Genomic DNA, 27021 nt, shown 5'->3' on the forward strand with positions numbered 1-27021 from the left:
TTTCACAGAAGCACAAACAGCACACCTCAAAAGGGTAAGAGGAAAATTAAATTATTTTTCACCTCAACTAAAATATCCACAATATCTTGAGGACCCAAAAGATACCCTTTAAGATGTATTTCTACAGTTGATTTTTTAAAAAGTGAAATCTTATCAATTTCTTAAAGTGATCTAATTATCAACCCGTGTGGGCCAATTATGATTCTAATACAAACTGCCTTTAATTTTCCTAATTGTTGACTATGTTTTCCTCTTATTCTAATCTCTTAAAACTTTTCTAAGAAATCTATTTAAATGTCCAAGGAAATATTTATCACCGCACTTGGAACATTGAAATAGGAAGAGAACGATTGCTTCACTTGCCATTTTGCTAGTTCACTTTGTAAAATTTAAAATCAGACATTTCAATCTCATTATCCTTCAAAGCAAATGTCTGTGATGTATGTGAAGGTATTCTGCCCATGAGCCCTTTGCCCTATGTTCAAAAATACAGTCCCAACTACTTAACTGCATAAACTTGGATCAGACTCCTGAAAAAGGACACCTGGACACTTTTCAAGAGTGTTACATTTGAGGGGGGGGGGTTGTAAGAATTTGTTCTACCAGGATTAAAAATACACAGTTCCAGATCTAGTTTACAGACTTTATGAGAGCAAACTTCTCCATCCACTACCTCCCGTCTTTTTCTTAACTGAATGTTTCCCAACACACCTTCCTCACACTTTCCTGTGCCTTAATTCTTGTGCCAAATGGAATACAGGTCTAGAGGTAGAAGGTCATTCCCAACAAAGAAGTAAGGGAAATAATTTAGAAGCAATTATTTTCCATGTCAAGAAACAAAGCTCTTTAAAAAACAAAACTAAATCTACCTTAGCATCACTAAAAACTTGGATCTTAACTATTTCCATATACTTATTAGGAATATACTCAACCTTTCCCTCAATTGTGCCTCTCTACTGCTTCTCATGCAACTCAAATTTCTTGGGCCTTGCCTAGCCACTGGCTACTTGATTTGAGCTTCTAATGTTGGAGAATTCAGCAGCTGATTTGCATTTTGAAAAGACTCATGATGTTTTAGGCTCACAATAGATGTCTAAACCGTTAAATTACTATTTCTTTTATTAGCCTGAAAGACACTGCAGTTTAAGAGCATGGCCTCCACTATTGTTCTTTATACTAAGTTGGGTTTCTGAACAATACTGACAGCTGCTATTAAACTGAGCTGGCGTTTACTTTAGTGCAGCTGCTGCTTGTAAGAACAGACCGACTCCTGATGCTTCCTTCCCTCTAGGGACACAGGCTGACACAGTGAATGTTCAATGAAGAAGAGCAAAGGGCCAGTGAATTGTCAGCCCAATTTTATGCTACTCCAATTTTCCAGAGTGCACCCAATCCCTTTCAAACAAATCAAGCATATGTCAGAGCATGAAACTTATTGTGCAGCACAGGATAATTATTTGTGTATACAAATGTGCAGTGGAAGAGATGATCTCTTGCCGGACCAATATCTATGTGTAAAGTGAGACTGCAGTTGCACAACACTTTTTGGATTATAACATAATTGTTAGATCATCTATGCAAGGCACTTGGATTGGGGGGAAAGGCTGGAAAAAACATGATGCTTAGAAATAGTGAAAAATAAGATATATTATAATTGACAATGACATATTAATGCCTCAGTTTGTTAAAGGGCTGATATCCTATGCATACATGCCATTGAGAGGAATATGGCTGAAATGCATAAAGTCACGAATAGCTTGCAGAAAGTGGGCAGGAAAAAGGCTTATTTCCTGCTCACAAATTACTAGGAATTATCCAATGGAAAGAGTTAGAACAAATGAAAGAAAAGTCCATCTTTACAAGTCCATTTAACTAACCCATGGAATTCATTCCAAAAGATGTAATGGGGTGGTTTAGATCCACCCACCGAGGAATGATTTATCAAAAAATATTAGAGTTGAAGTTGGAATGTTACTTTAGGATTTAAGGCAGCATCCCTCCAAATAACATTTGCTGGGAAGCAACTGCAAGAAAGAGGCAAACTTCAGTCTCCTGTCTGTGATCACCCTACTTTGATTTAGTCCAGCATTTTATCACATTGAAAAAATGCTGGTCCAATTTGACAGGCCAAATATTATTTTCTTGCTAATGAGTATACAATTATTTTTCAGAAGTTCATTGCATATGAGGCAAATCTCAAATTGCAGTCTTTTTTAATGCTGTTGTTTCACTTAAAATGAAATCAGCATATTAAATAAATGGGTGGTATTCTTGTTCCTTTAAAAATACACAAGAATAAAAAAAGCAGGGTTTGCATTGAAAGTATTCAACTGGGGGTAGTCTGCAAATGAATCAGTATTGTTCTCTTGGCTGCTGGGCACTCTTAAGGAAAAGGTAGCACTGGACAAAGATATAAGCCAGATGCTCCACAAAATATTCATTGTCCAATTTAAACATTTCCAATTTAGTTTAAAAGCTATTTCGAGCTGTGTCAGCTAAACACACTTGCACACATAGAAAATACCCAGTCGAACTTCTGAACTAAATTCCAAGTAAAGACATCATAGGGACAAGTCATGCATCATGAAGACAAATAAAGACTTTGGAAAAAAGATAGTTAACTGGATGGGGCAAGCAGGAGGAACAAGGACCTAGTTTAAAAGGGGAGATGTGTTTATGCAAAATTAATCTGTGGCATGTAATAAAGCTGCCTGAATAAAATTTAAGTTGAAAATCTACTGACATTTGCAGGGAGGAATGGCTATTAAAAGGAAATGAAGGTCATTCTCTCAGTTTATTTCACCTAATTGACTGCCAATAGTTTACCACAGATCTACAATTCAGAAATTGATTAAAGCAGAGTTTTCCAGCAGAGGATCATCTTTTAATCCTCCTTAGGTCTTGTGGGGATGGGGGCGGGGGAGTTCCCCCATCTCCAGTTGGGATGTAATTTTAAGGACAGATGGATTAACTGGTGCTATTGTTTGAACACGTCACTGGACTATTGCACTGTTAATCCATACAGCAGCATGTCTAATTATCATTACAAAGTGTCTGAGGGAACTATAAAGACCAGCAGGGCATCTTCTCACAAGTAATTAACATAAACTAGTAAATGAATAATTTGAATCTCTCATAGTACTTGCACATGAATATAAACCAGAAGGAGGGCTTGTTTCAAGTTCTTTTGCCTACTGTAGAAGAAATAGGATGGAAATACAAGTGATATTTCTTCAGCATTATAAAATTAATATAAATGACAAAGCAAACTGTCTGGTGCACAATGCTCATAAATGTGAAGCATGTTATCTACTTGTTTTCATATATTAGCAGATGATTTTCCCATGAGGTTAAACTTTGTATGAACATGACAGTTATACAAATTCTGGCAAACCTAAAGATTGTCTACTATCCTTTCTCATTTTTTTCCCTATAATGTCAGGAGGAAGACTTTAGATAATTACTTTTACTTTATTTAAATACAACTTGTCATGTTATTTTGGGATGTAACTATGACATTAGTATTACTATAGTATATTAATTGGAATGTAGTTAAGTAAAAGTAGAAATAAAAATTTCTTAATCTTTTCACCCAATCATTTTTTCACTTATAAATGTGTACAAATTGACTTTACTTTTATAATATGCTATGTTTTTTTTTTAATGTAGATATTCAGATTATCAAATGACTCAGATACCAAGAAAGTCTGTTAATCCCTACAAAATATCTCATCTCTAATCAGTTTGGTTTCTTTTTTCTAACCTGTAATATACCCACTCCAAATATTAATTTACAGTTCACAAACATTCCACATATAAAATAGGTTGATGTCCAACCTTGGCAACTTAAAAGACTTGTGGATTTCAATTCCCAGAATTCCCCAATTTTGGGAATTGAAGTCCACAAGTCTTCAAGTAATCAAGGTTAAACATCCCTGATACATAGGATAAAGCAATATCATTTGATAAATTAAGGTTTTAGCAATGCTACCAGTTTAAAAATTCATAGATGCCAAGAAAATAAATACCTAAAATGTAGCCATTAAGTATCCAAGATATTATTACACATCAAAAATTAAAACATCAAAACTGCCAAAAGCAATAAAAAAGGAAAGCTGGTTATACACACTGTAGGAGGTAGACCTGGAAGGCCACGTACCCCGATGATGGCATTCAGCTCAGCCATGGTCACTTGTTTGGCACGTTCCACTGCTTGAGCCACTTGTTGTTGATGCTGAAAGGACAAATAAATGTCTATTATCAGAACAACCACTGTCTCATATTTAAGAAGGAGAAAAAAGCATTTTTTTAAAATCAAGCAGTAGTTATTCTTCAAACTAGCAAACCAAGACGCAACTTCTTTTCACCATGCATACATACATAGCTTTTACTATAGTTTATTTGCAAGTTAACCTCCTTCCAAAGCTGATAGTAATGCTTCTGTTGTGCATATTATGCTAAACCATACTATTGGCTGATGTTGGTCACAATCTCAATCCTTGCCTTAACACCATCTCATTGGGAAATCATCATTCAAGGCACCTCTGGGTGCCAATTATGGGCTAGGAAAGTGTGTGGGACAAGGCATTAGGGCAGTATATCTGGCCTATTCGTGTTGTGTTAATAGGCATTCTGCCAATGTCCTGGTATCAATTTAGTCACCAGGTTCTCCCATGCACAATAAAATTTACATCTGTGCTAGTAACCAGGTTTTCCTACTCTCCAAAATTCATCTCTGTGCTTTACAAAATTCACCTCTGGCCTTTTAATTAGATTTTTATTAGACTTCTGCTTTCTTAGGCTTTAATGTTTCAAATGAAATGTAAAAGGGCTTTCAGAATTTCAACTGCCAATTCTTAGAAGTTTTTTGCTTTTGCAAATGCCACTCAAAAAGTTTAGTGTGCTATTAAACATTATCATTTTTATTTACTGAAGATTTAACAAATGGCTAGACTAGCAGCTGCTAAGCTAATGCTAGCATTAAAAAAATCTTGATAATCTTTTTAGACTGCCTCCTCCTGTGTTGGAAAGAATAATTTTGTGGTTGAGCTATTTTACCAGTTATACAGTTGGTGTATCTCATCTCATCTGCTAGACCAAATTAACAGGGGGCCTGCATACTTCAACTACAACAGATGTTCCTCGTTCTTTTGAATTTTGATAAAATTAACATTTTAAAAACTAATTTACAAACAAAGATGCAACATAATTTCACTTTAAACAGCTGAACATTTGTACTTACTTCTTGAGACAAAAATGGGATGACTTGTGCACAGATTGTATTCAATCTCTTGGCAATTTCAGTCTACAGAGGAAAGTAAATATTTGGATTAAAACATGCATATTATATTTTAGTTTACAAGTTCATGTGAAAGACAAATGTTATAAAATGTGAAGTACTCCAATATTACATCAAATACCTGGAATATGTAGTTAAGCAGACAGAGTTCAGCTTACTGAAGAACATCTGCTACAGCTCCACATATATTTAAACAAATATATTCTTACTACATAGGTTATTAACAAATAAAGCATCAACTGAAGCCCAGCGTGAAATTGGTAAATCTATTGTTGTTCCTCCTCTTTTTATTATTTCAAGTCTTCTGATTGCTGAAAAAGGAGAAATAAGTCACAGATATCCCCACAAACCGATATCCAAGTAGGTACTTTATAACAATCTATGCATAGTATCTTGTGATATTTAGGGCAGAAATGCAGGATGCTTGATAAGGGCATCTTCCCGCCAGCCAGCTGATTTCTGGGTATCTGCTGCGCATGTGTAGGGGACAGGGTGAATGTGGGAGATGTGTGTGCATGTGCAGGGGAGCGGGTGGAGCGGGAGGGGGTCACGCATGCATTGCATTATGGGTGCAGACATGTATGTGCACTGTCACACACGCATGCACTTTTGGCACACGATAACAAAAAGGTTAGCCATCACTGCTATATATAATTGTATAGCACTGATGCAGAATCTTTCATTCAAACCATCTGTGAGCCACAGAAATCTAAACTCAACTTTACTTTATGCTATCCTTTCTGGGTTTTTTAAAGTAAGAACTCAATCTACTTTGAAATGTTCCACAACTATTAATGAGAGCTTCAGATATTAAATGAAGACAAGCTTGAAGCATTAAAAAAAAAAGGCCTAAGAAATACTCGTGAGACCAGAATCCAACCTTTAAAAAGAGGGGTGGGGATGAATAGCCTCAAACCAGTCAATCAATCAAAAATATAAGCTATGCTTTAGGAATATGCAATATAGATGGCATTAAATCTCTGAAATGTCTGACACAGCCCCTCAGGTTCATGTAATATTCATGAATTCTGAGCTGTCGCAGCTAGCTTGACATGGCTTATCGCTAGATTTCTGATCTGCAAATACAGGGGACAGTTAAAACAATGTGGGATAAAAGAAACCATCCCTTGCAGACAGCAGATACATCAACACTAATTGCCCATATTCTCTTTGCTCACCACCAAAGCAGATCTGCAGGGCTGGTGCCTCACATAAAAGCCCCTCAAGTACCCTTAATTGTTTATGTTCTTAATGTAAGGCCTCTTGAATGCATTCATTTTTAATAGCAGGCTTGAGTGTGGGGCCTATCAAGCAACCCCAGTCATTCGTCCTTTGCTATGGCGATGATGACCTTTTGATTTATTTGTAAATGACAAGCTTGCTGGGGGCTCCAGGCTCAATCAGTGCCCCCCCCCCTTTCTAAAGCATCATAAACATAATGGAGGGATTCAAGATAAAGTCCGAGACTGAAATTGTTTGCATTCTGTGGGAGGTATGTGTATTTTTTTTTTTACTAACTTAAAGTGTTTTGATCTGAAGCACACAGTCAGCTTCAAGTGTTGTTATTTGTCATTTTGTCAACATTTCATAGTGAACTGAGTGATTAAGGAGAGAAAAGGCAGGTGCTTGAACAGTTTCAAAAATGCCTGCTTCAAATTCTGTAAATGTTTGATCAGGGATTTTCTTTTCTTTCTGCTTTCCACAGAAGGAAACAACACATATTTAACCGAGATTAAAACGTATGATACTCAAGCTTTTTCCCCACACATTGTTTCATAATACAGCAGTTTCCATGGGTCATTTTTTTACCATTAAAAGTGAATTCTCATTCAAAATTTGAAAGCAACAATAAAGTTAAGGTTTCCTTGTACAAACTGGAAGCTTAGATAAATAATCATTCTATTGAGAGCCTGTGTAACAAAAATCATAAGGCACCATGACCTAGAGCAGGAAATGTTTGCTCAGTCTTTTAAGCACAGAAAGTTAACAAGTTTCCAATCTTATCTTTGAGCAATGCCTTTGTTAGAATGACCAAAAAAAAAAAAAAGGCGTGAATTCTTCTGAGTTCTCCATTAGAGAAAATGTTATAAAATAGATGGAGCTGAGAAACAGCAAAAAAAAATCACAAATTAGGCCATTTTTTTTTTCAAGTGTTAAGAATAAATTATTTTACACCTTTTTTAAAAAAAAAAAATCCATACACAATAACTGTTGCTCTCTCATCTAGTTCCTGGCCTAACAAGTGGCAGTGATAAGAAATCAGCAAAAAGGAAAAATAAGCTTGCCCTTTTGCTTCACCTCCTAAATTGGAGAATGCATATAGCAATAACATGTAGATGTATGTCACAGGTGTGAAACTTGCCGCGTTACGTTGCTGCCACGTGACGTTTTGCACCATTTTTCCCATTTGCGGAGCTGGGGTAGGCGTGGCCTGCACATGATGCATTCGGCCCACGGGTTTGACACCCCTGACTTATATACTGGTTCACAGTGCTTTTCAGCCCTTTCTAAGGGTTTACAGCATCAGTATATTGACCCCGATATTCTGGGTCTTCATTTTACCAACCTCAGAAGAATATGTATTTATGCATCCCTGGCTTAACAACAACAACAACAGCTCAAGATAATGAGCATATGAAAGAGGATTCTGCAAGGTAATGCATAAAGTAGTATAAAAATATAGATTGCTAAAAATGGAATGATTGGAACTGATGTTTTTTTTTCTTTTCTATTTGATTATTTTCTAAGAATTATTGTTAAATTAACTGGAATATATGTAGAGATGGGACTATTATAAGAATATTAATTACATTAGATGAAATTATAGTTAAAATGAATTATGAGAATTCTATTAAAAAGGCAAATATCAGTTTCTACAATTAGTTGAAAAGATCAATGTATTAGAAAAAATAAGTGTCTTAGAATAAAGAAAAGAATACCATGTGGAATCTAACCTAAAATGTATATGTGATATGTAATACCTAGGTGATAACTTAAAAATGATTATATTATGGTAAATTTTTAATATGAGTTAAAGGGGAGTAAACTGAATGATGTATAAGATAAAAGGGTGGTGCACTCAAATGGGCAATTAAGGGGGAAATGTTTGGAATTATTAAAATTAAAATGGAATATACTGAATAATGAAATAAGAATATGTGATGAAATTGCAAATATGACATATAAAAGTATAGAAGTCTAATAAAAATAGATTAAGAAATAAGAATAATTAAAGAAAAACAGAATAAGTTAAGATATGAATTAAAAATGGATAAAATAAATGTAAACAACATAAGGATACTTTTTGAAAAATTTATAGAAAATGGAAAGTGTAATGATATGATAAGAAAATGAATATGTAAGATGGATATGTAATTATGGTCATGTTAAAAACCTGGAATCACACTGTTCACCAAAAGAGATGTTTGTAAAAGATAAAAATAAACTCTCTGGAAAAAATACAACAACAACAAAACCTGAAGCAACATCAGGAAGGTAAAGAAATACTGTTTTCAAACTTATTTGTTAACTACTTGGAAATAAAATTAGACCAACATTCTCCCATATTTCTACAAAGGAATATTGAAAATTCTATTCTATGTTAAAACAGTTGGATTTATTCTATTTAGAACTGGAAAGTGTCAAGGACTCCAATTGTCTTAAGTAATTACTGAAATTGGGTTTACAGCTGTAGTATTCACTCCAAATCTCTTTACTGTGGCATATTAATAAAAACAATGGATCCAGGATGAAATATATAAACCAATATTTTCCTATTTGCTTGTAACCTCCTATTTTTACTTATCTAACTTATCTTTTCCTGTCACAATCACCAACTGTCCTTGTAATTTCAACAATTGTAGATCCTATTTGATAAAAACGTGTTCTGTGTTTCAGCCCAGAAGACCACCAGACCTTTTCAGAGGTTATCCATGTGATTAAAATAGTATTTTTGAGGCAGGAGAAAAGGAGTAAGTGCTTCACACAATTCAAACACAAATTAGAGACTTATAAAAAGCTAGATGTCTTAGAAAATACAATTTCATCATGCTAATTAAACAGGATATCACTGAAAGCTTTTACTTTCAGCTACTTTTTTGTGAGAAGCAATGCTTTATTATCTGAAAGGCAATCCAGTTTCCTGACTTCAAAAGGCACCATCCTCATTGTTCTTTGTTAGATGGGAAAAAATGAACTAAATATTCCATTGAAATCCTTAAAAATTCATCTCACCAATTAGTTCTTATAGAAGAAATCCTTATGTGGAAGTAGTCTGTTATATTAATTTCTAATGCATCTCAGAATAAATTAAAAATCTTTCTTCATTGCATAATTACAAATGACATCTGTAATTCCACTAAACTAAAGATGTATAGAGTTTCTAGGAGTTAGGTGACAAATACATTTAAAAGCAATTATTTTTATTATGATGTGTAACATCTATTATCTCCTCTTACTGCCTACTGAAGAATAAACCAAATATTTCATACTTTTGTTTCTTCATTTTCTGAAAAAATGTATTTGGCTATCTGGTATACAAATAATTAACAAATGCATACACTATTGTTAAATTAGGTTCTGTTATATACAGAAGAGTTTTCTGTAAACATTTAGTAGTTTTCACTCCCTTTGGCAAAAACTGCCTGCAGAACAACTGCTATCAAGGAGGTGGGACTATACCCTACCTCAAACAAGACAGATGTTCCCACATGCTGCCTACTGGACAATGATGCTGTTCAAAGAATCCACATGAAGTTAGTCAGCCAGAAATATCATTCCAAAACATTATCTCACTCTGTGCGTAGAGGGCAGCTCCCACAGGAAAGGAATATATATCTTCCGCTGTCAAGAACTATCTTCCACCATCTCCAAGTGGCAGCAAATTGAGGAAACAAGAACACCCCCCCTCTCCGCCGCCCCCCACGTACATAAATAGGGGACAGGATAGAAAGAAAGGCATGTAAACTTTGTTACGCCTACCGAAATGACAGCTTTCACAGAAAAATAATGAATCTCATGAAAATTCAATGCAGCTCTAATATGTCCATTGTTAGAACATGTACTTGGTTCAATCTGACAGCTTCCTTTTTATGATTAATGTAACTCTTAAGGTCCTCTTAAACTGAAGTGGTTCCTGTAGCTATTTGGATTATAGAGCCCTAAAAAATCCTGACAGCCTTATGACATGCTTGTCATTATCATGCCATTTCCAGAAAAGCCAGTCTAGAAGTGGCGTGAACTGTGTATCCCAGACATGAAACCCCAGTGAAAAACTCAGTCTGCCTTGGATTAAAATCAACAACAGCACTCCCACATTTTTTTAATTGTTTGCCACTTTGGGTATCATATGGGTAGGAAAGCAGGCTCTAATCATGAAACAAAACATGCATTTTCCATTTCCCCCCCCCCCATTTTTATGCAAATAGTAAAATTTACATAATAATAAGCTTGGCTGTTTCAAGATGCATAGTTTTGAATGTTCCAGTTGCTCATAGCACCGTAATTGGACTGTTGTTTTGTGACTGCTTTTTTTCATCCAGCATAGCCAATACCTCAGCAGGGACCAGTCGTATCTTTGCTGCTATTGCTTTAGATTGAATAAGGTGATGTGGGAGTGGAGTGTTGAGTGGAGAAAAGCAATTAAACACATGGTCAGACAGGAGAAAACTGCTTGTAGCTGCTTGACTGCTTAGCAAATTATTGCTTTTTCCCCCTAATGCTAGGGAAAAGTTAAAAATTCAAGTGGGTGGTTGTATGGGCTCTCCAAGTGTTGTGCTTGTTCTGCTTCTGTTTTTTTTTAACAAGCAAGTAAAGTAATGTAAAACATCACACACATTTTGTGCACTCACTACTTTGCTTCACATGCAAGTGTTGCTTATGATATTGAGGTTGTATAAATGTAGATTATTAGTGCAAGGTGAGTTTGTTTAGTTGGTTGATTGAATTTTGGTGTAGGTGTTTGCTCTACATATATTCTTGCATCTTACAATAATATATTAATTTTAATTTTTTATCCTTTTATTATTTTTATAGCTCAAGGTGCTACATATACCTACATATCTTTTCCCCACAACAGCAACCCTGTGAGATGGGTTGGGCTGAGAAACAACAATTAGCCCACCCTTTAGGCTTTCATGATGAAATCAAGACTAGAACTCTGTCGCCTGGTTTCTAGCCTGGTGCCTTAACCACTAGACAAAACTGGCTAATAACATTCACACAATTAATCAATAACAGCAGGCTTCCCCCCCCCCCCTTTCTACCCGATGTGCAGGCAAAAAACTGTGGAAGGAACAATGAAGTTGATTTTCTTTGGCTGACAGCTAGCAGGTAGTCTGTATAAAAGGAAGTAACAGTGCCTAAAGAAAAACTGAGATAATTTAAGGCACATTGGAATTATTGGTTTTTTCCCTTCCCTTCAATCATGTCTAATTCTTGGAGAATACCTGGAGAACTCCCTGCAATTTTCTTGGCAAGGTTTTTCTGAAGTGGTTTGCCATTGCCTTCTTCCTAAGGCTGAGAGAGAATGACAAGGCAAGGTCACCCAGCTGTATTTTGCCAAAGGTGGGACTAGAACTCAGTCACCCCGTTCCCAACACGAACAAGCACCATGTACCTACTGCAGCTGGAGTAAAACAGCAAGGCAGCAACAGCTGAGCTCAAGATGCAATGGTTTCCTATGATGGAATATTCAACACATTGAATAACTTTGATCCAATGAAATAACAGACAACTTGTAATATTACAACTGAGGTTCTAGAAACAAAATACATTTTATAATGAGCAATCCTAGGCTGAATACACTCCTATACAATATGTTGCACTGTTTGAGTGATTTTTGCATGGTATGGGAACTGTAAAAAAGCAACCACAGAGAGGAAAACACAAATCATATCTACATTACTTCTATTTCCTGTATCGTTCAAATTCAGAGCAAACCTAGACTATCTTTACAGTGTTTTCTGACTATCAGAGCAATAGAATTTCAACCATAGACACAATTACTGTTCTTATATTGTTTATAAGAAACTATTAGTTCTCATTTATTATATACAATGGCCAAAACAATCTATTGGGCTTAGCTAATATCCAGCTGATTATTACTTACTATGGACTCAAGACATTCTTATTTAAAAATCACCCTACAACCTAGACAATCAAATAAATAACATCCTTTATCCTCTAGAAATCTATGCATTATAATCTTGAAATATGACACATCAAAAAGGATATTTTTAAAAAAATCCATAGCAAACCATTTGCCAAAATAAGAAAAACTATTATGGAAAAATTAAATGTTGCAAACATGGGAAAAGGAAATATTTAAGCATTAGTAGTACGAATTAAAATACGAACTTCTGCCAAATTCATTTACTATGAGTATTTTAAAAAAAAGAAGTTATTTTTTAAAAAGGAGCACAATAACTCAAGGTTCTGGGGCAGGGGAAAAAAAACTTTCAAAAGGACAGTATGATCACCTAACTGAAACTGAAACTATATATTTAGCTTTTCCACAAAACAAGCAACCAACACTGTTCAAATCCCTGCATTGGCGCTATAGAGATTTCAACAAAACAGAGCTGAAAACTCCATCTGAATGAGCAAAATATTCTTGCCATTTATATACAGTGTAACAGTAATCCACCAGGGAATAAAGGTCAAGGCTGCCCTTTTGGTCATTACCGAATCATTTGAGATGATCTGTGGTAAGGAAAATCGAAGGCTGTGAGTATGCTGCAAATGGCTTGACCTCAGTCCAATTTTTGTCTCCATCTGTCTAACCGATATGAGGATGAAAGCTTTTTACAGGGTTCTTTTTAAATCCATGTTGTAAGGCACGAATCGGTTTGATATAGCATTAATAAGGGGGAAAGTAGGCTTTTCTGACTCAGAAACACATTTAGATTGTTATTCTTTATCACTTGAAGTATGTCCTTCTCTCAGAAGTTACTTTCCTTACATCAGTAAATTGTTAACAAAATGGCTTGGAGATACCTTCACTTTGCCAGGGAGGGCAGAAAGCATCCAATTTGCAGCCTTCCACAAGAGTGACTTGCAGGACAAAAGAAAAGAGTCTTCCACAAAGACAGTAAGTAAAACCGTCAGTGGAAGTTATTTTGTGCAGCATACCTTATTTTTTAAAATGTTTCATTTGCTCAACAACAACAACAACAAAAAAACGGTCTTCAAGACAACCTGAAAGAGCCAACATAACAAACAGTCCAAAGGATATAATCAAGGTTATAATGGCCATCACACTTGCTTGCCTTTAAAGAGCTGTAAGAAAAGTTGTCACACATTTAAAATTGAGATGTTAAATAATTGGACATATGAAGTCACTGAAATTTCAATTATTCAGGTCCTCAACTTACAACCATTCATTTAGTAACCAAAGTTACAACGGGACTGGAAAAGGTGACTTATGACCATTTTTCACACTTACAATCAGGAATGAGACTCTACCAGTTCAGACTGGTTTGGGAGAACCGGTAGTTCTGGTGATAATTGGGCCCCGTCCACCCACCTCTGCTCTTTTCTTATGCTTTATTTTCTTGTTTTGGAACACAGCTGATTCGTGTGGCAGAGCGGTTTTGCTGCTCCTCAGCTGTTTGACTCACTGGGGCTGAAGTAGAAGGTAAGTATTATAAGCTGAAAAGGGGCTTTCTTAAATGGTGTGCAATCACGCAAAGCGTGCAATCACCGAATCAGTTGTTATACCGGTTGAATTGCACTACTGCTTACAACCGTTGCAATATCTGCCCAGTCATGTGATCAAAATTTCAACCTTTGGCAAGTAGCTCATATTTATCATTGTGTTGCAGTGTCCCAAGGTCATGTGATTATCCGTTGCGATTTTCTGACAAGCAGAGTCAATGGAGAAGCAAGATTTACCTAACCATCAGTGACTTCACAACTGCAGCAACCGTGTTACTAACTTAATAACAGTGGCAAAAAAGGTCATAAAATAGAGCAAAACTTACACTTAACTGTCTTGCTTAGCATCAGAAATTTGGGGCTCATTTGTGGTCATAAATCAAGGACTATCTGTACAATTATTGTTTATTCATCTATCTCACAATAGCACGCATTTTAACCGCTATATTTTTAAAGCTAATGGGCTGGCTAGGATGATGGGAACTGAAATCCTTCACCTCTGGAAGGTGCCAGTTGGGAAAAGGCAGTGCTGTTTTTTATTTTGGCCATGACAGCAACGTATTAAGAGGCTCTGTGCCATATCTGGAGGATTAAGCCCCCACAGTATATCAATGTCAAGCAACAGCATGTCAAACTAAGATTCAATACAGGTAAGTGCCATTGCCAAATGTTCTTGTTCCCAGACGTGCTTTAAGATTATTTTTATTGCTTAAAATTTAATTTGTTCCAACTCACATCTCCATGACAACACCGGCTAGCCCTGCAAATCATTTGGGTAATTGGATACCTTATCTCTCTATTGCTCTCAAATCGAATGATTCTGCTAGAATTGTAACAGCCAATCATGTTTACAGGCCTCCTGAGTAATAGACTTAGAAAAGTAGCCACATTCATCTCCTATTTACAGCCATATTAACCATTACACAAAGAAGTTGTGAAGGTGGCCTCCCAGTATATTTCAAGTTATCGGTGTTGTCACCATTAATATTGCAATCAACAGAGTTGTGAAGCCATAATCAAACAGATTAAATTCAGACTGATAAAGAGGTGTGTATGTGTGTGTGTGCATACACATAAACTAGATGAGCTTTGATCAATGACTGTCTATGTGTTAGTAAAACAGTGCATCATTTCAGTTCTAGCAACCTTATATCCAATAGAACCATGCATGCACTTTAAAAATGATTGCTACATTATAATTATATATCAGGACTCCAAGTTAAAAAAAATCAAATATGTATACGATACAGATCTTGATATGTCAGAAATGAAACCTACATGTTTTAGGCAGCAATAATGCAAGTGGGTACTAAATTCAAAAGGCCATCCACGTCTTTCTGAGTAATTCATTCATATTTTTTATTCATAAGAAGTTGACATTCAGTAATTTGACTGGGCCATTGCCATTGCCCTTCAGTAATTTGACTGAATCAGATTTCACTCTCTTAACTGGCTAGTGGATAAGACTGTTAACTGATACATTTTTAATTCGTATCATACTTTGAGTTCTGCACATTCTATTCTTTATTAGAATAGCTTCACTGATTCAGTGAATTGGGAATCAAGTCACATATAATACATGCCAATGTCTTCCAAATCCTTAAAGAGGAAAAGGGGATTTTTTTTATCATACACATCTCTCTATTATAAATAACTGCTGCTCTATTATAAATATATACTGGCTTGTCTTTTCTTGAAAAACAGGAAATAATTAAAAGAACAATTTTCTCTATTCTTAGCACATCTTTTTCAGTCTTTTACTGAGCAAATTTACGTTCATTTTATGTGAGATATTGCTACTGCTGCTAAAGACAATTACAATGGATTTTGTATCCAGATCCATTCTATGAATTCAGCTATTTCAAAGTGTTATGCATATAATTAAAAATACTAAAAGGTACCCTTCAGTTGAGCTCAACTGCTGATGACTATATGGGCAAATCCATGGCAATATATTGAAATTGATTGCTATCATCTGTTCTCTCTCTCTCTCTCCAGCTTTATAAGAATTTTTAATTGAAAACCTCCTTAAATTGCTAAGTATTATATACTTTACTGATATCATTCTTGAAAGTAGGCCAATATATAAACTTTTGCATAAACAATTATCCACTATTTTTTCATACAAAGTCTGATTACATATTTAAACATAAAATATTTCATTCCCCATTTTTAGAGCAGAATGTGTGAACTCCCCCCCAAGGTGCAGCCCTTGAGATTAATAAAAACAGCCTAGTTAAGTAGGGAATCCAATTTTAGAATGACACTACACTTATTATAGCTTAACCCTGGACTGATGTGCCATAACCATGGGTACTTACTATGGTTTTCAATTAAGCCAATATTAGTTACAGTTATTAGAATATCATTGCCATCACCATCTTGTTATGGACTTCTACTTCCTACATGTATAAACAAGTTTGAAAACCACAAAGAATATTTGCAGGTCATGCAAAAGAGATAGTGATAGTTCTATACTGAATTCTAATAAAGCACATTTACTGCCTCATTTTATGGCTATACATGAACCATACCTTTTATGTGTAAGATATCATATTAAATATAGATCCGTGAAAATATCTTAACTATTTTTATCAAGTGTTAAATAGGAACTTGGTTAACTTAGTTTTGAGTAAATACACATAGGACCAAGTTGCAAAGGAGGGAGGGAGCAGTATCATGTGCACTTTTGGTTTGTTTGTGTGGGTTTTTGTGGTAAAGTGAAAACAAATTTGTTAATTTAGGCTACCTCTATTTAAGCTAAGCAGAATAATCCAAAGAATTCCTTATAGTTGATTGGGGACTTCATATCTTTTTAGGCTTAGCATCCTAGCCAGACAGCAAACAAAATCTTTTTTGCTCTGTTCTGTCACAAAATGGAAAACTACCCTTTTGTTTTCATTCAGTAATCCACAGAAGCTTTTCAAATAGCTCAAAACAGAAGCTGCAGCAGTTTGTTCTTTAAATCAATTCTCTTCTTAACCATCCACTAGATGTTCCAGCACAGAGAAAGAACAGTCCTTCTGCCTTCTAATTCAAAAATCCATACTGCCATTGCCCTTGCAAACTGCTAAACAAGCAGTATTGGCAATTCACTTGTGTTCAGTAATATATTTACTGCAAATCCCAATGGCTTGTCTCTTAATGCAGTTTTTTTCCTATTGTGTATGTTCTTGTCAATACTCTGACTGGTCACCTTATTCCATAAACTACTTTGACCAATTGTTTACACAAGATATCAAAAGACCAAAAAACAAGGCAGGAGACTTTCCTTGGTTTTTTGTCCAACAATTTCTGTCACCAGTCCAAAAGGAGCATGCTATACAAGAGATCGGGCATCTCTTAATTGGAATCACTTTTATTCAGTTTAATTTGGGAGCTATTCTGATTAATCAGGATAAAACAAAGATAACTATGCTATAGCCATGCTGACCAGCATATAATAACTGTGTTCCAAACTCTGGTTTCAAGAAGCATATCCAACTACAACAATCTCCTCTTTTCAAACAAAGATGTGTTTCATTTAATTTAGTTTATTTGAACTTTTGTAAGAGGTACTGAACTTCTGCTATGAATATATAAAAGCTTAAAATGCCACGGATGAATTAATAGTGCAGAGGATTGTCTTATTGTTGCCTTATAGGCTAAAAGTTATACAAAATACAATGAAGAATTAAATAACTAAAAATTAGAGGTGAAGTAATAGGATTGTATCTATTGCAACCAGTTTGCCAACACTAATCTTCTCTGACCTTTTGGGGTGTGGGACAATGACAAAATTTGTTAGTGCTCAAATATGTTCGCCAAATATCTTGATGACAGAAAATCAAGAAACAGAGAAATTCAAAAAGCAATAAGTGAAATACAAGCACAGCCACGCAAAAGGAAATCTATTTTTAAAAAGCCAATCTTTTGCTGAGATGGTAATTCTGGGTTTGAGAATATATTGCACCACAATTCAGAAAGATATCTTGATTTATGCTACTCCACACAAAACCATTTCCATGCATTAAAAAGATAATATTTAAAATTCTATGCGCCTGACATTAACTTGCTGTAAAGAAATTAGTTTCACAAATTCATCTGAGTTCCCGCTTGCAATCTAAATTAATGAAGCTATGTTAAAAAGTACATGGAGGAAGATAGTCCAATATCATGACCATTCCTAATCAAAGAACTGTACTAAATCAAGAAAATATCTGAATTGTCCGAAGCCATCTACTACCTATGATGCCACAAGCAACCATCAGGAGATACGGCTGTTGAACACAGACAGCTTTACGAGTGGCTTCTTAAAAGAAAAGACTGGCACTGTTAGCACTAGGCTCCATTTTTGAAGTTGTAATTATTTGGAAGCGAGAAGGCAGCAAGCCAAACAGAAAACCTCAGCAGGGCAAAGTAACAAGCTTGCCTGAAGGCAGGTCAGAGAGATCATAGCTGTCCCCTCAGAGGAGACAAAGGCCCACCTGTCACTTTGAGAACGGCAGAAACTCAAACACTGTAGTAGTTTATATAGTCTGTCTGTGGGCTCAGCAGTGATCAATCTTTATTTGGCTGACTGCCACTGAACTAAGGCTAACCTTACCCCTAAACAATTGAGGTTTTAACACACAAGAAGGTTTACTTTCTGGTTTACTCTAAAGGCCATCAGACAGGAATGATGAGAATGACACAGAGAAAACATTTCCCATGCAGCTACTAATATCCAAGAAACCCTGTATCTTGGCAGCAAATTTACCACAGTAATCATTGCTAACCCTAACTGCCATAATGAGTAAGTATTTTTAAAAATGAAACTCATAACCTTTAAGCAATTCCCTAGAAAGATCTGTATCGGCCCTAGACTGACTACCAGCATAGTTTCTGAAATGCTAATAGAGAAGCAAAAGAAAGGAAGAAAGGACTATGATAAGCTGGCAAAAGGCTTAAAATCATACATATGTAAAGCAAAATATGCAATCTAAAAGGGAAAAAACACTTGCTACAATTGTTTGTTAAATCAAGGATTAAATGTATTACTCATTAAATTAAAGCAAGGCTTCATTTCCTGCACACACACACCCTCTTTCTCTATTTCTGTCCTAAAAAGAAAAAAAAAAGATGAATCCAGGGATTCCACAAGTAGTAAAGAATTCCCAGAACAAACCCATTGATGAGGAGGGTAGAGGAATTTCTGCCTACTCCCTTAGTCTAACCAAAGCAAGGACACCCTTGCAAGGCACTCAACTCTTGATGGTGATATTCACACAGTACTTTTGGAAAAAAACAGAAGTGGTTTGCAAGTGGAATTTAAAAACTGTGGAATCCTAAGTGCTTTCAGAGCCTAGTTGTTTGTTTGCAAATGTTTTATTGTCCAAGTAGTTAGTATTTTCAGTGTTAGAAGGAGGCGGGAAACCCCTCTCTCTTCTATAGCATTAAATATGTTACCTAAGCAGGTAAGGAAACATCTGCAAGCAAATAACCAATGGTATAATCAGTAACATGATGCTCAGAGAGCATCAAGGATTCCATAGTTTGACCCTGAGCTATCCTCTATTGTTTTATTTTAAGTTCCCAATCTATTCAAAAAGTTTTGGAATTACAGTACTCTCTCATCCAAGAACTAACCAGAGCGGACTCCTTTTAGGTTGAGATCAGACAAAAATACATGTTGACACCTGTTCTAGCACATTTGTCTCATGCCCTAAATAATTCATTCCAAAAGATTGGAGATGAACTTTTTCACACATAACTACAAGGGAAGATCAGTGAAATGAGCTCTTCTCCTTGATGGATTCTGCAAACAGAATTTTCAACTCAATAAATAATTGTGATCAGTAGAAACCCATTTACAAGTAGCAGCTTTTTGTCTGAGATGTTATGTTGGCCTTTAGCTCATTGCTCTCATAACAAGCCTCAATACAAAAAAAAAATATCACAATGTTTCTGGAAATCCTGCTAACATGGAACTCTAGCTCATTTTATTCCTGCAACAATCCTTTGAGGGAGGTGACATGACAGACAATGATTGATCCAAAGCTATCCAGTAACTTTGAGGTTGAGTGGGGCCTTGCCCAATCCATTACACGATATAAATGCAAATAACTAACGGCATATTAAATAAATGAGTAGAGAATCATCTTAATTTTATAAAAGATGGCCAGAATCCGAAACATAATTTCCTGGATGCCATCCACTTTGCTTAAAGGCAAAAGACATGCAAAGAGGGAATAGAAAGAGCTTGCCTACATCAAATGATGTTCCTACCAAGCAGGTAGAAGCCTGTTCAAACAATGTTGATTTTCACTTTTGGAAAATATTGCCAACATGAAATAACAGCCATGGAAATAAGGACAAAATAATCCCCCAGATTAACATGACTTTTTGTTGTTGTTATTTTGCTATGCTACTGCAATTTCTTTTGCTAAAGTTTGGAGTGAAGAGGGTATAGATCTCTGAAAGCATCTATTCACATTTATAAAATTAGAGGCATGCATCGGTAACATTAAAATTGATGGGGAAAAAAAACCCTATCACTACATTTTGTGTAAAAAAAATGTTGTCAGTTATGATGACTTTTATGTCTCCTGATGGTGCCTTCCTAAGCATTTGGTTATAAGCCATAAAACAGGAATAATTTCAGCCTGTCAGGAGTCTAGCTAATGCCCAGTTTCCCCCTAGAGAGAATTCCTGTCAAATGTAATGAGAGCTCTGAAGACCCTCTCTACAACATAATGAGCACTTAGGCCAGGCTGGTGATCAGCCAGCAAAAAGCATCAATTGGAGCCTAGCTTCTCCCTGGGGGATACACATCAACAGTTTTAATAAGAATTATGATTACTCTCCAGCAAATGCCAAAGAACATACTGTTCATGTTTAAATCATGAAATTCTCACATAGACACATCCTTTTTTCCAAGATGAATTCATTTTCTTTTTTCAACAACATTGTTAAGATAGAGAAATAGTTACCTGTGTCGTACGTGAAAAGTATATGGTAAGATCATTGCTACTTCTGTTGTATGCTATATAAAAATAGCAAATTTCTACCAAATATAAATATTATTTTGGCAATTTCCTTTTACAGAAATAATATAGACAATGCTTATTGTATCTGAAAACATTATATATACATTTCATATTCAGACTAAATAAAATTTGGTACATTAAATGCATAGACTAAAATAACACTCTCTGTTCAAAAGCTCTTTCAGTTTTGTTTGTTTAATCTTTAAATAAATCCAGTTCTCAATTCTAGTTTCCAATTTACACATTTGGTTTGCTGTTAAAGAAGAAATTTTTAAAGCTAGTCACATTGTTGGACAAAAGTATGATCAATTAAGCTCATAAAAACCTGTGATCTGTAACAAGCTATAAGTAAGTTTTAAGCAAATGGCAGCCTACACTGGGAGAGAGAAGGGGTTGGAAAATATTAGTATTTAATGCAGTGTAATAGTACTATTTTCAAAGCAAATAGAGAAAATTATGAAAGGAAAAATGAGAATTCTTAATACCTACATTTCAACAATTTAGTTAAGGCTTAAAAGCTGCCATTATTTATGTGACCAAATGTTTAATACGTAAATGTCAAACGCACTACCTATACAAATAAAAAGCATCTACTTTTGAGAGAATCATAATTCTGTATTATCAAAGGTTCTTGCATCTGATGAATTTTACACATACTCCCCCCAAATCAAAGAGTTCAGAATTACAAAAGCAGAATTCAGCATTCAAGCACACTTGCTTAATGGGAGCTTTTGAATACACTGAAGATGTGAAACCTGAACGAATCAATTTCTTCACTTTGCCTTAGCTGGTCAGCCATGCTCCTTAATTTAATGAAACAAGAGTTTCAGATGAAATAGCACATATACATCAAGAAAGAATTGTATTGTTGCACTTTGAAATGTATCCAACTGTGCAACTTCATCTAATGATAATTTTTTAAGAGGCCATCGATTTCTGAAAGACTTATTGTACCAGCATCTTGATGAAAAAGTGGATGTCAGCATATCTACAGAATATTTACACCCTGCCATTAATGCTTTCTTTGGCAGACAATAACTACTCAATTGAAGGTCCTTTGGGCTGAGCAATCATTTAGCTTTCTTTCTCTTATGAGGTCCTTAGTGCCTTGTTCCAGTTCAATACTCTTTTTATTCACCATTATAGTAGCCATAAGTGTGAATTTTATGGGAACTTGCAAACTCAGTCATAAGGAATGCTTTCCAAGTCACTAATCTTTTCATGCTTTTTAAATGGCTTGGATTTGAGCAACCATCAACATATGCTGCCTAGACATAAAATACTGGTTAGACAGATTCAAGGATGTGCCGACCTCAAATTTCTTCTAGAAAACCATTTCCTTGAAAATATTTAATTTTAAGCATCTCTCGTATATAATGGTGAACGCCAAGATAGTATTTATAAAACTAAATGGAAATTTATAGGGAAATTTTCCCTATATTTCTCCAACCTTTTAGATATCCATGTAATATAATTTTGTATTAACACAGAATTCAATAATCACAATTTCTTACCTGTTTGTGCATTTCAATATTTAATCCGTATGACATTTCATAATACTGTGAACAAAACAGAGAAAAGTTTATTTAAAACAAACACAAACACACAAACAGTTCGATCATGCCCAGAATTTTCATTTTCTCTTGTTCCAAACAAGCAGAAGTAAATCAATACATTGAAACTGTGGTAAAATGATTTAAATGAACAACAGGAAATGTCCTGAAATAAATTCAGCATGGAGCAAACTGATAAGGGAGATTCTGAGTCTTTTGCTGGAGGAAGTTAAACAGAAGCTATATCCCCAATCTGTCAGGGATATTATAGTGTATCCTGCCCTTAATGGTTAGGTTAGGTTAGACTACTTTCCATGCTTTCTTCCAATTCTGATTTTACATTTTAATAAGACAAATAGATAAACAAGATTGTACTTACCATAACATAGTGCCTTTGCATTTCTGTTTTCTCACTTGCGAGCTTCTCACATTCCAATTTAAGGCTACAAAGGTAAAGGTGTGTATTTGTTTTAAATATATGAATTTAAGATATGCTTTTATTTACATTCTGAAAAGATGCTTGTTATGGAAACTGTTCTGCGATCTCAAAGTAGAAACACAGAGATGTTTACCAATTCACTTTAATAGATGACAAGATTTGAATATGCAGAGGAGAACAGATAAAAACTTTCCTATTAAATGTAGAAATAATTTAACATAGTGGGAAAATGTTTTTAAAGAGGTACCAACATAGAATTCCAGCATTCCTATGAAATTCAGAAAGTACATTTCTATAGAAATCCATGTGAATTATTAGCAAATAATACTTCAGTATGTATTTCCCAAAAATCAATTTTTCAAATATAACCAAGCTAACAAACTTTTGCCCATCATGTGAACTACTCGGTATACATGTACTTTTAATTAGACCCAAGTATAAATAATTTATGGCTTTCAGTTGAAGTAAAATAACTTAAATCAAGCTGCCAAACTTCAAATTCATTTACAAATTATTTCCAATGGAAATTTACTTCTAGGATTGGGACTGTAATTCTATTAACTAAAAAATAAAAGCCTGAAGGTCATCAAGCTAAATCCTTTAGATAATTAAAGCCTTTCAGTTTGCTATTATGATTAAAGGGTGTGTACCATAATTCTTGAGACTCCCACACTACCATAAAAACTTTACTGTTTGAATACTACTTATTTGAACAGGCTTGATCTTTGCAGTTAAGACTGTGTACACAGTGTGCTTGAGCTATATAACAGCTGAGCTCAATTTTATATATGTATGTTTGTTTGTACAAACCAAACCAAGATAATATACTAACCGTCTGGCCCTGGAACATGTTTACTTTAAAGATGTATTCCTCAGATTTTTATTAGGCATATCTTTTACTTACATGTACGTACAAGTTAATGTTTCAGTCAATAACCCTAACTTTATTTCTTGTTTGCAAATTGTGCATTTGAAAATTTTGCTGAACTTTTATGCACACTATCTTGGGAATATTTTTCACTGAACTAAAAAAAAACATAATTCTAAGTAGACACACACAGGATCAAACAATGGCCAAAACAAGCATGCAAACATTTTATTTTATGTGTGTGTGTAAAATGTTTTACTTAGCATGTTCTGTTCTCTCAGGAGCTGTGCTGACAACATTAAATAGAGGCTTTTTAATTATTATTATTATTATTTTCATTTAATGATGGCATGCTGGAATGAGGACAGGAACCCTGGTTGACCAAATGTCAACTCAGTGTCTTAAAACTTTTCAGAGCAGCAGTTCCTGTAAAGCTCCATCACAGGGAGATGGAGGTAGCAAGAGAGCAGCTCATACACCTAAACTGTATTAACACAAATAAAAACAATAGCTGGATCCACCAGCCTGCTTGCACACTCACCTTCAGTGAGTGAGTGACAGACTTTTCACTGCCTCCTCACGCCACCACCTGGGCATAACTACTAAGTACATTTGGAAGAAGCAAAACACACCATATATATGTGTGTGTGTGTGTGTGTGTATATGTACGTATATATGTATCTATCTATCTGTGTGTGTATATATATATATACACACACACACACATACATATAATTTATACACACACACACACACATGCACACACACACTAAAGAGACCATTAAGGAACACCTTGAAAATCTCAGCCCAGAAGAACCCTTCCTTCCTTCCCAAGCTTCAAGAAGAAGAAAAAGGTTGATGCCTCTCTAAACTGACCAGAGCCATTCTCACCTGTGATACTGAGCTTGGAGAAACTGGAACTCCTCTTTGATTCGGTCTAGAGACTCCGGGATTGTGAACTTAAAGGGCTGTCCTGCAGCTTGGTGTGGCGTCTGAAGGGGAAGGAAAGAAGGAAGGAAGGGGGCGCAGGAAGAAAAAGGGAGTTGTGAGGAAACTGTTGAGACGACAGGCAAAGTTGCAGCCACCGCTACTGAGGGAACAATGCCACCTGGTCCAGAGAGAGCACGTGGCAAAGGCAAAGGCAGAATTCCCCACAAAACCGCCTTTGTAGGGATGCTGTCCCATCCAGGACTCTCTGCTATTTTTCATTAAAAAGCACCGCAACGCCACTGGCGGGCAAGAGAGAGCTCGCTCCAACGTCCTCTTCCTTCCAGGAAATGGCAGCAGCAGTGTCTCGCATTCGGTCTTGAGGGGAAAGTACCCGCCGCTCTGAACTGGGAAAGGGAACCGAAGCGGCCCGGCCAAGGGCTACGAGTAAACAAAAGGGGAAGCCGAACGCGCCGCCTCTCTCATCCCCCCCCCCACCCGTCCGCCGCTCCCCCAAAAGCCAAGCGAGGCTTTTCAAACCAACCCCGACCAGGCCAGCTGACGAGGCAGAAGTTTCCCAGGCCTTTCCTCGCCCGCCCGCCCACACATATACAAACCCCGCTTCCCAAAAAGCTGCTTTCGGCCCCACCAGCGTTCGCAGAGAGACAACCGAAGCAGCCGACTCCGCTTTCGGACTCCTGCCTTTAGCCAAGAACCCCGCGCGTTACTTTTTGCCCTGGAAAAGGGGACCAGGGTGGGGGGAATTGATGGGGGTGGGGGAGTGAAGGGGGTGAGGAAGCGAAAGGCCACTTACGGGATGCCGGCTCTGAGGAAACATGGCTCTGGCCGCCGCTTTCCTCCTTCGCAGGTCTCGCCTCGCCTCGACCCCCTGAACTTTAGATTCCGCGGAAGCTCCAGAGCCAACGCCAGGTGGAAATAAGCGGGGAAGGACGCTTACTCCGCTTCTCGGCTCAGCTGCAGGCTCATCCTCCCCACCTCCCCCCCCCCACGCGGCTTCCCTCAAGCCCCAGCCCAGCCGCTTCCTTTGTTGTTAGCTCGAGAGAGCGAGGGAAGAAAAAGTCACCGGGGATCTGCCCGAGCAAGCGCAAGAGATGGCCAGTCCGAGATGGGTCCTTCCTCGCCGCGCCGTTGTTGTTGTTGTTGTTGTTGTCGTCGCTCCTTGGGCTTCCTTGGTTGTTGTTGTTTTCCTTTTCCTTCTTTCTTTTTCCTTCCAGGAAATAACCTTTCTTTCCTCGGCCGCCAAACGCACTTAGAAAAGACCCAACAAACAAACAAACAAACAAACCACCCGAAAGATCGGTGGCTTTGGAGTCGATCGAAGGAGAAATCCCAAACAAGTCAAAAGGGGCTCTTTCCGACGATCGGGTGGAGGAGGGCTAGAGCCGAGGAGCGCCTCTGCGAAAGGCCGCGCTCTCCCCTTGTCGGGAGAACGATTCAGGCCAGATCGGGCGCCGGACGCGAGGAAGGAAATCGTGGAGGGGTGGGGGGAGTTATGAGGCAGGAGCCGGACTGAAGAAAGGAGAATCCTGAGAGTTACACGGAAAAACCACCCCACCCGGGTTCAGGCGCTCTTCTCCCTCCTGGTACCCACTCTTCCCACCGCAGTCGGTCTCCAAATCAAGAGCCGCTTCTCCCTCGGAGTCGGGCCGAGGCTGTCTTCCTAGGCCCGCAGCGCCTCGATCAGGATCCCCACGTTAGAATCCCGAAAGGAAAGCCCGCATTCGGAACAGAAGCATCCCGGGCAGACTTCTTCTGGCGGCGGCCTCCGGTTTCCCTTCCGCTGCTTTTCTTTCTCTTTTGCTCAACCCCCGGGCCAAAGTTCTTCTTTGCGAGATCCCTCGAGGAACCATCCAGGCGGGGGTGGGGAGAAGGCGAGACCTTCTCCTCCCCCCTCCCCAAAATTATCGCAAGGATTTGTCTTCCATGGAGACGAAACCGGCACGTAATAAGAAAACTCCGCAGGACACACAGCCCAGCTCGGCGGCGGCGGCGGCGGCGGCGGCAGGATCTCAATAAACGGGACACAATGTATCCGCCCGCGCTGGTTACATTAACACGCGGTTTCACACTCCTCGAGCTAACCAGCCTCTTGGCTCCGCCCCGAGCGAGAGGGAGGAAGGCGTGGGGCCAATCGTCTGGTTAGGAACCAACGTGGGGCAATGACATCAGGCCAATGGTAGGCGTCACCTCCCCTTCTGCCTCCCTCCCCCTTTCCTAGGAAGCCTTTCTAGTTGAGCTGCAGGACCCCTCCG

At 37.1% G+C, this 27021-nt stretch overlaps 1 protein-coding gene across 4 annotated transcripts in view; it reads right to left on the bottom strand.

The window, feature by feature from the left end:
• The window catches only part of LOC113438464 (transducin-like enhancer protein 1), a 79553-nt gene extending 52732 nt beyond the window's left edge, over window positions 1-26821 (bottom strand). For 2 of the 4 annotated variants that reach the window (XM_026703843.2, XM_026703841.2), the window contains exons 1-6: window positions 25563-26821; window positions 24713-24813; window positions 22894-22957; window positions 22476-22520; window positions 5243-5305; window positions 4160-4234 (exon numbers count right to left, since the gene is read on the bottom strand). In XM_026703843.2, coding sequence (XP_026559628.1) covers window positions 4160-4234; window positions 5243-5305; window positions 22476-22520; window positions 22894-22957; window positions 24713-24813; window positions 25563-25586 — 372 coding nt within the window. In that variant the 5' untranslated portion in view covers window positions 25587-26821. Of the gene's footprint in view, window positions 1-4129; window positions 4235-5242; window positions 5306-22475; window positions 22521-22893; window positions 22958-24712; window positions 24814-25562 lie in introns of all 4 variants that reach the window. The other 2 variants (XM_026703842.2, XM_026703840.2) reach the window with 1 other exon arrangement.
• Window positions 26822-27021: the final 200 nt, after the last annotated feature.

The sequence above is a fragment of the Pseudonaja textilis genome, chromosome 2 (assembly GCF_049901715.1).
Source record: "Pseudonaja textilis isolate UNSWEBS1 chromosome 2, rPseTex1.2, whole genome shotgun sequence".
Lineage (NCBI taxonomy): Eukaryota > Metazoa > Chordata > Lepidosauria > Squamata > Elapidae > Pseudonaja > Pseudonaja textilis.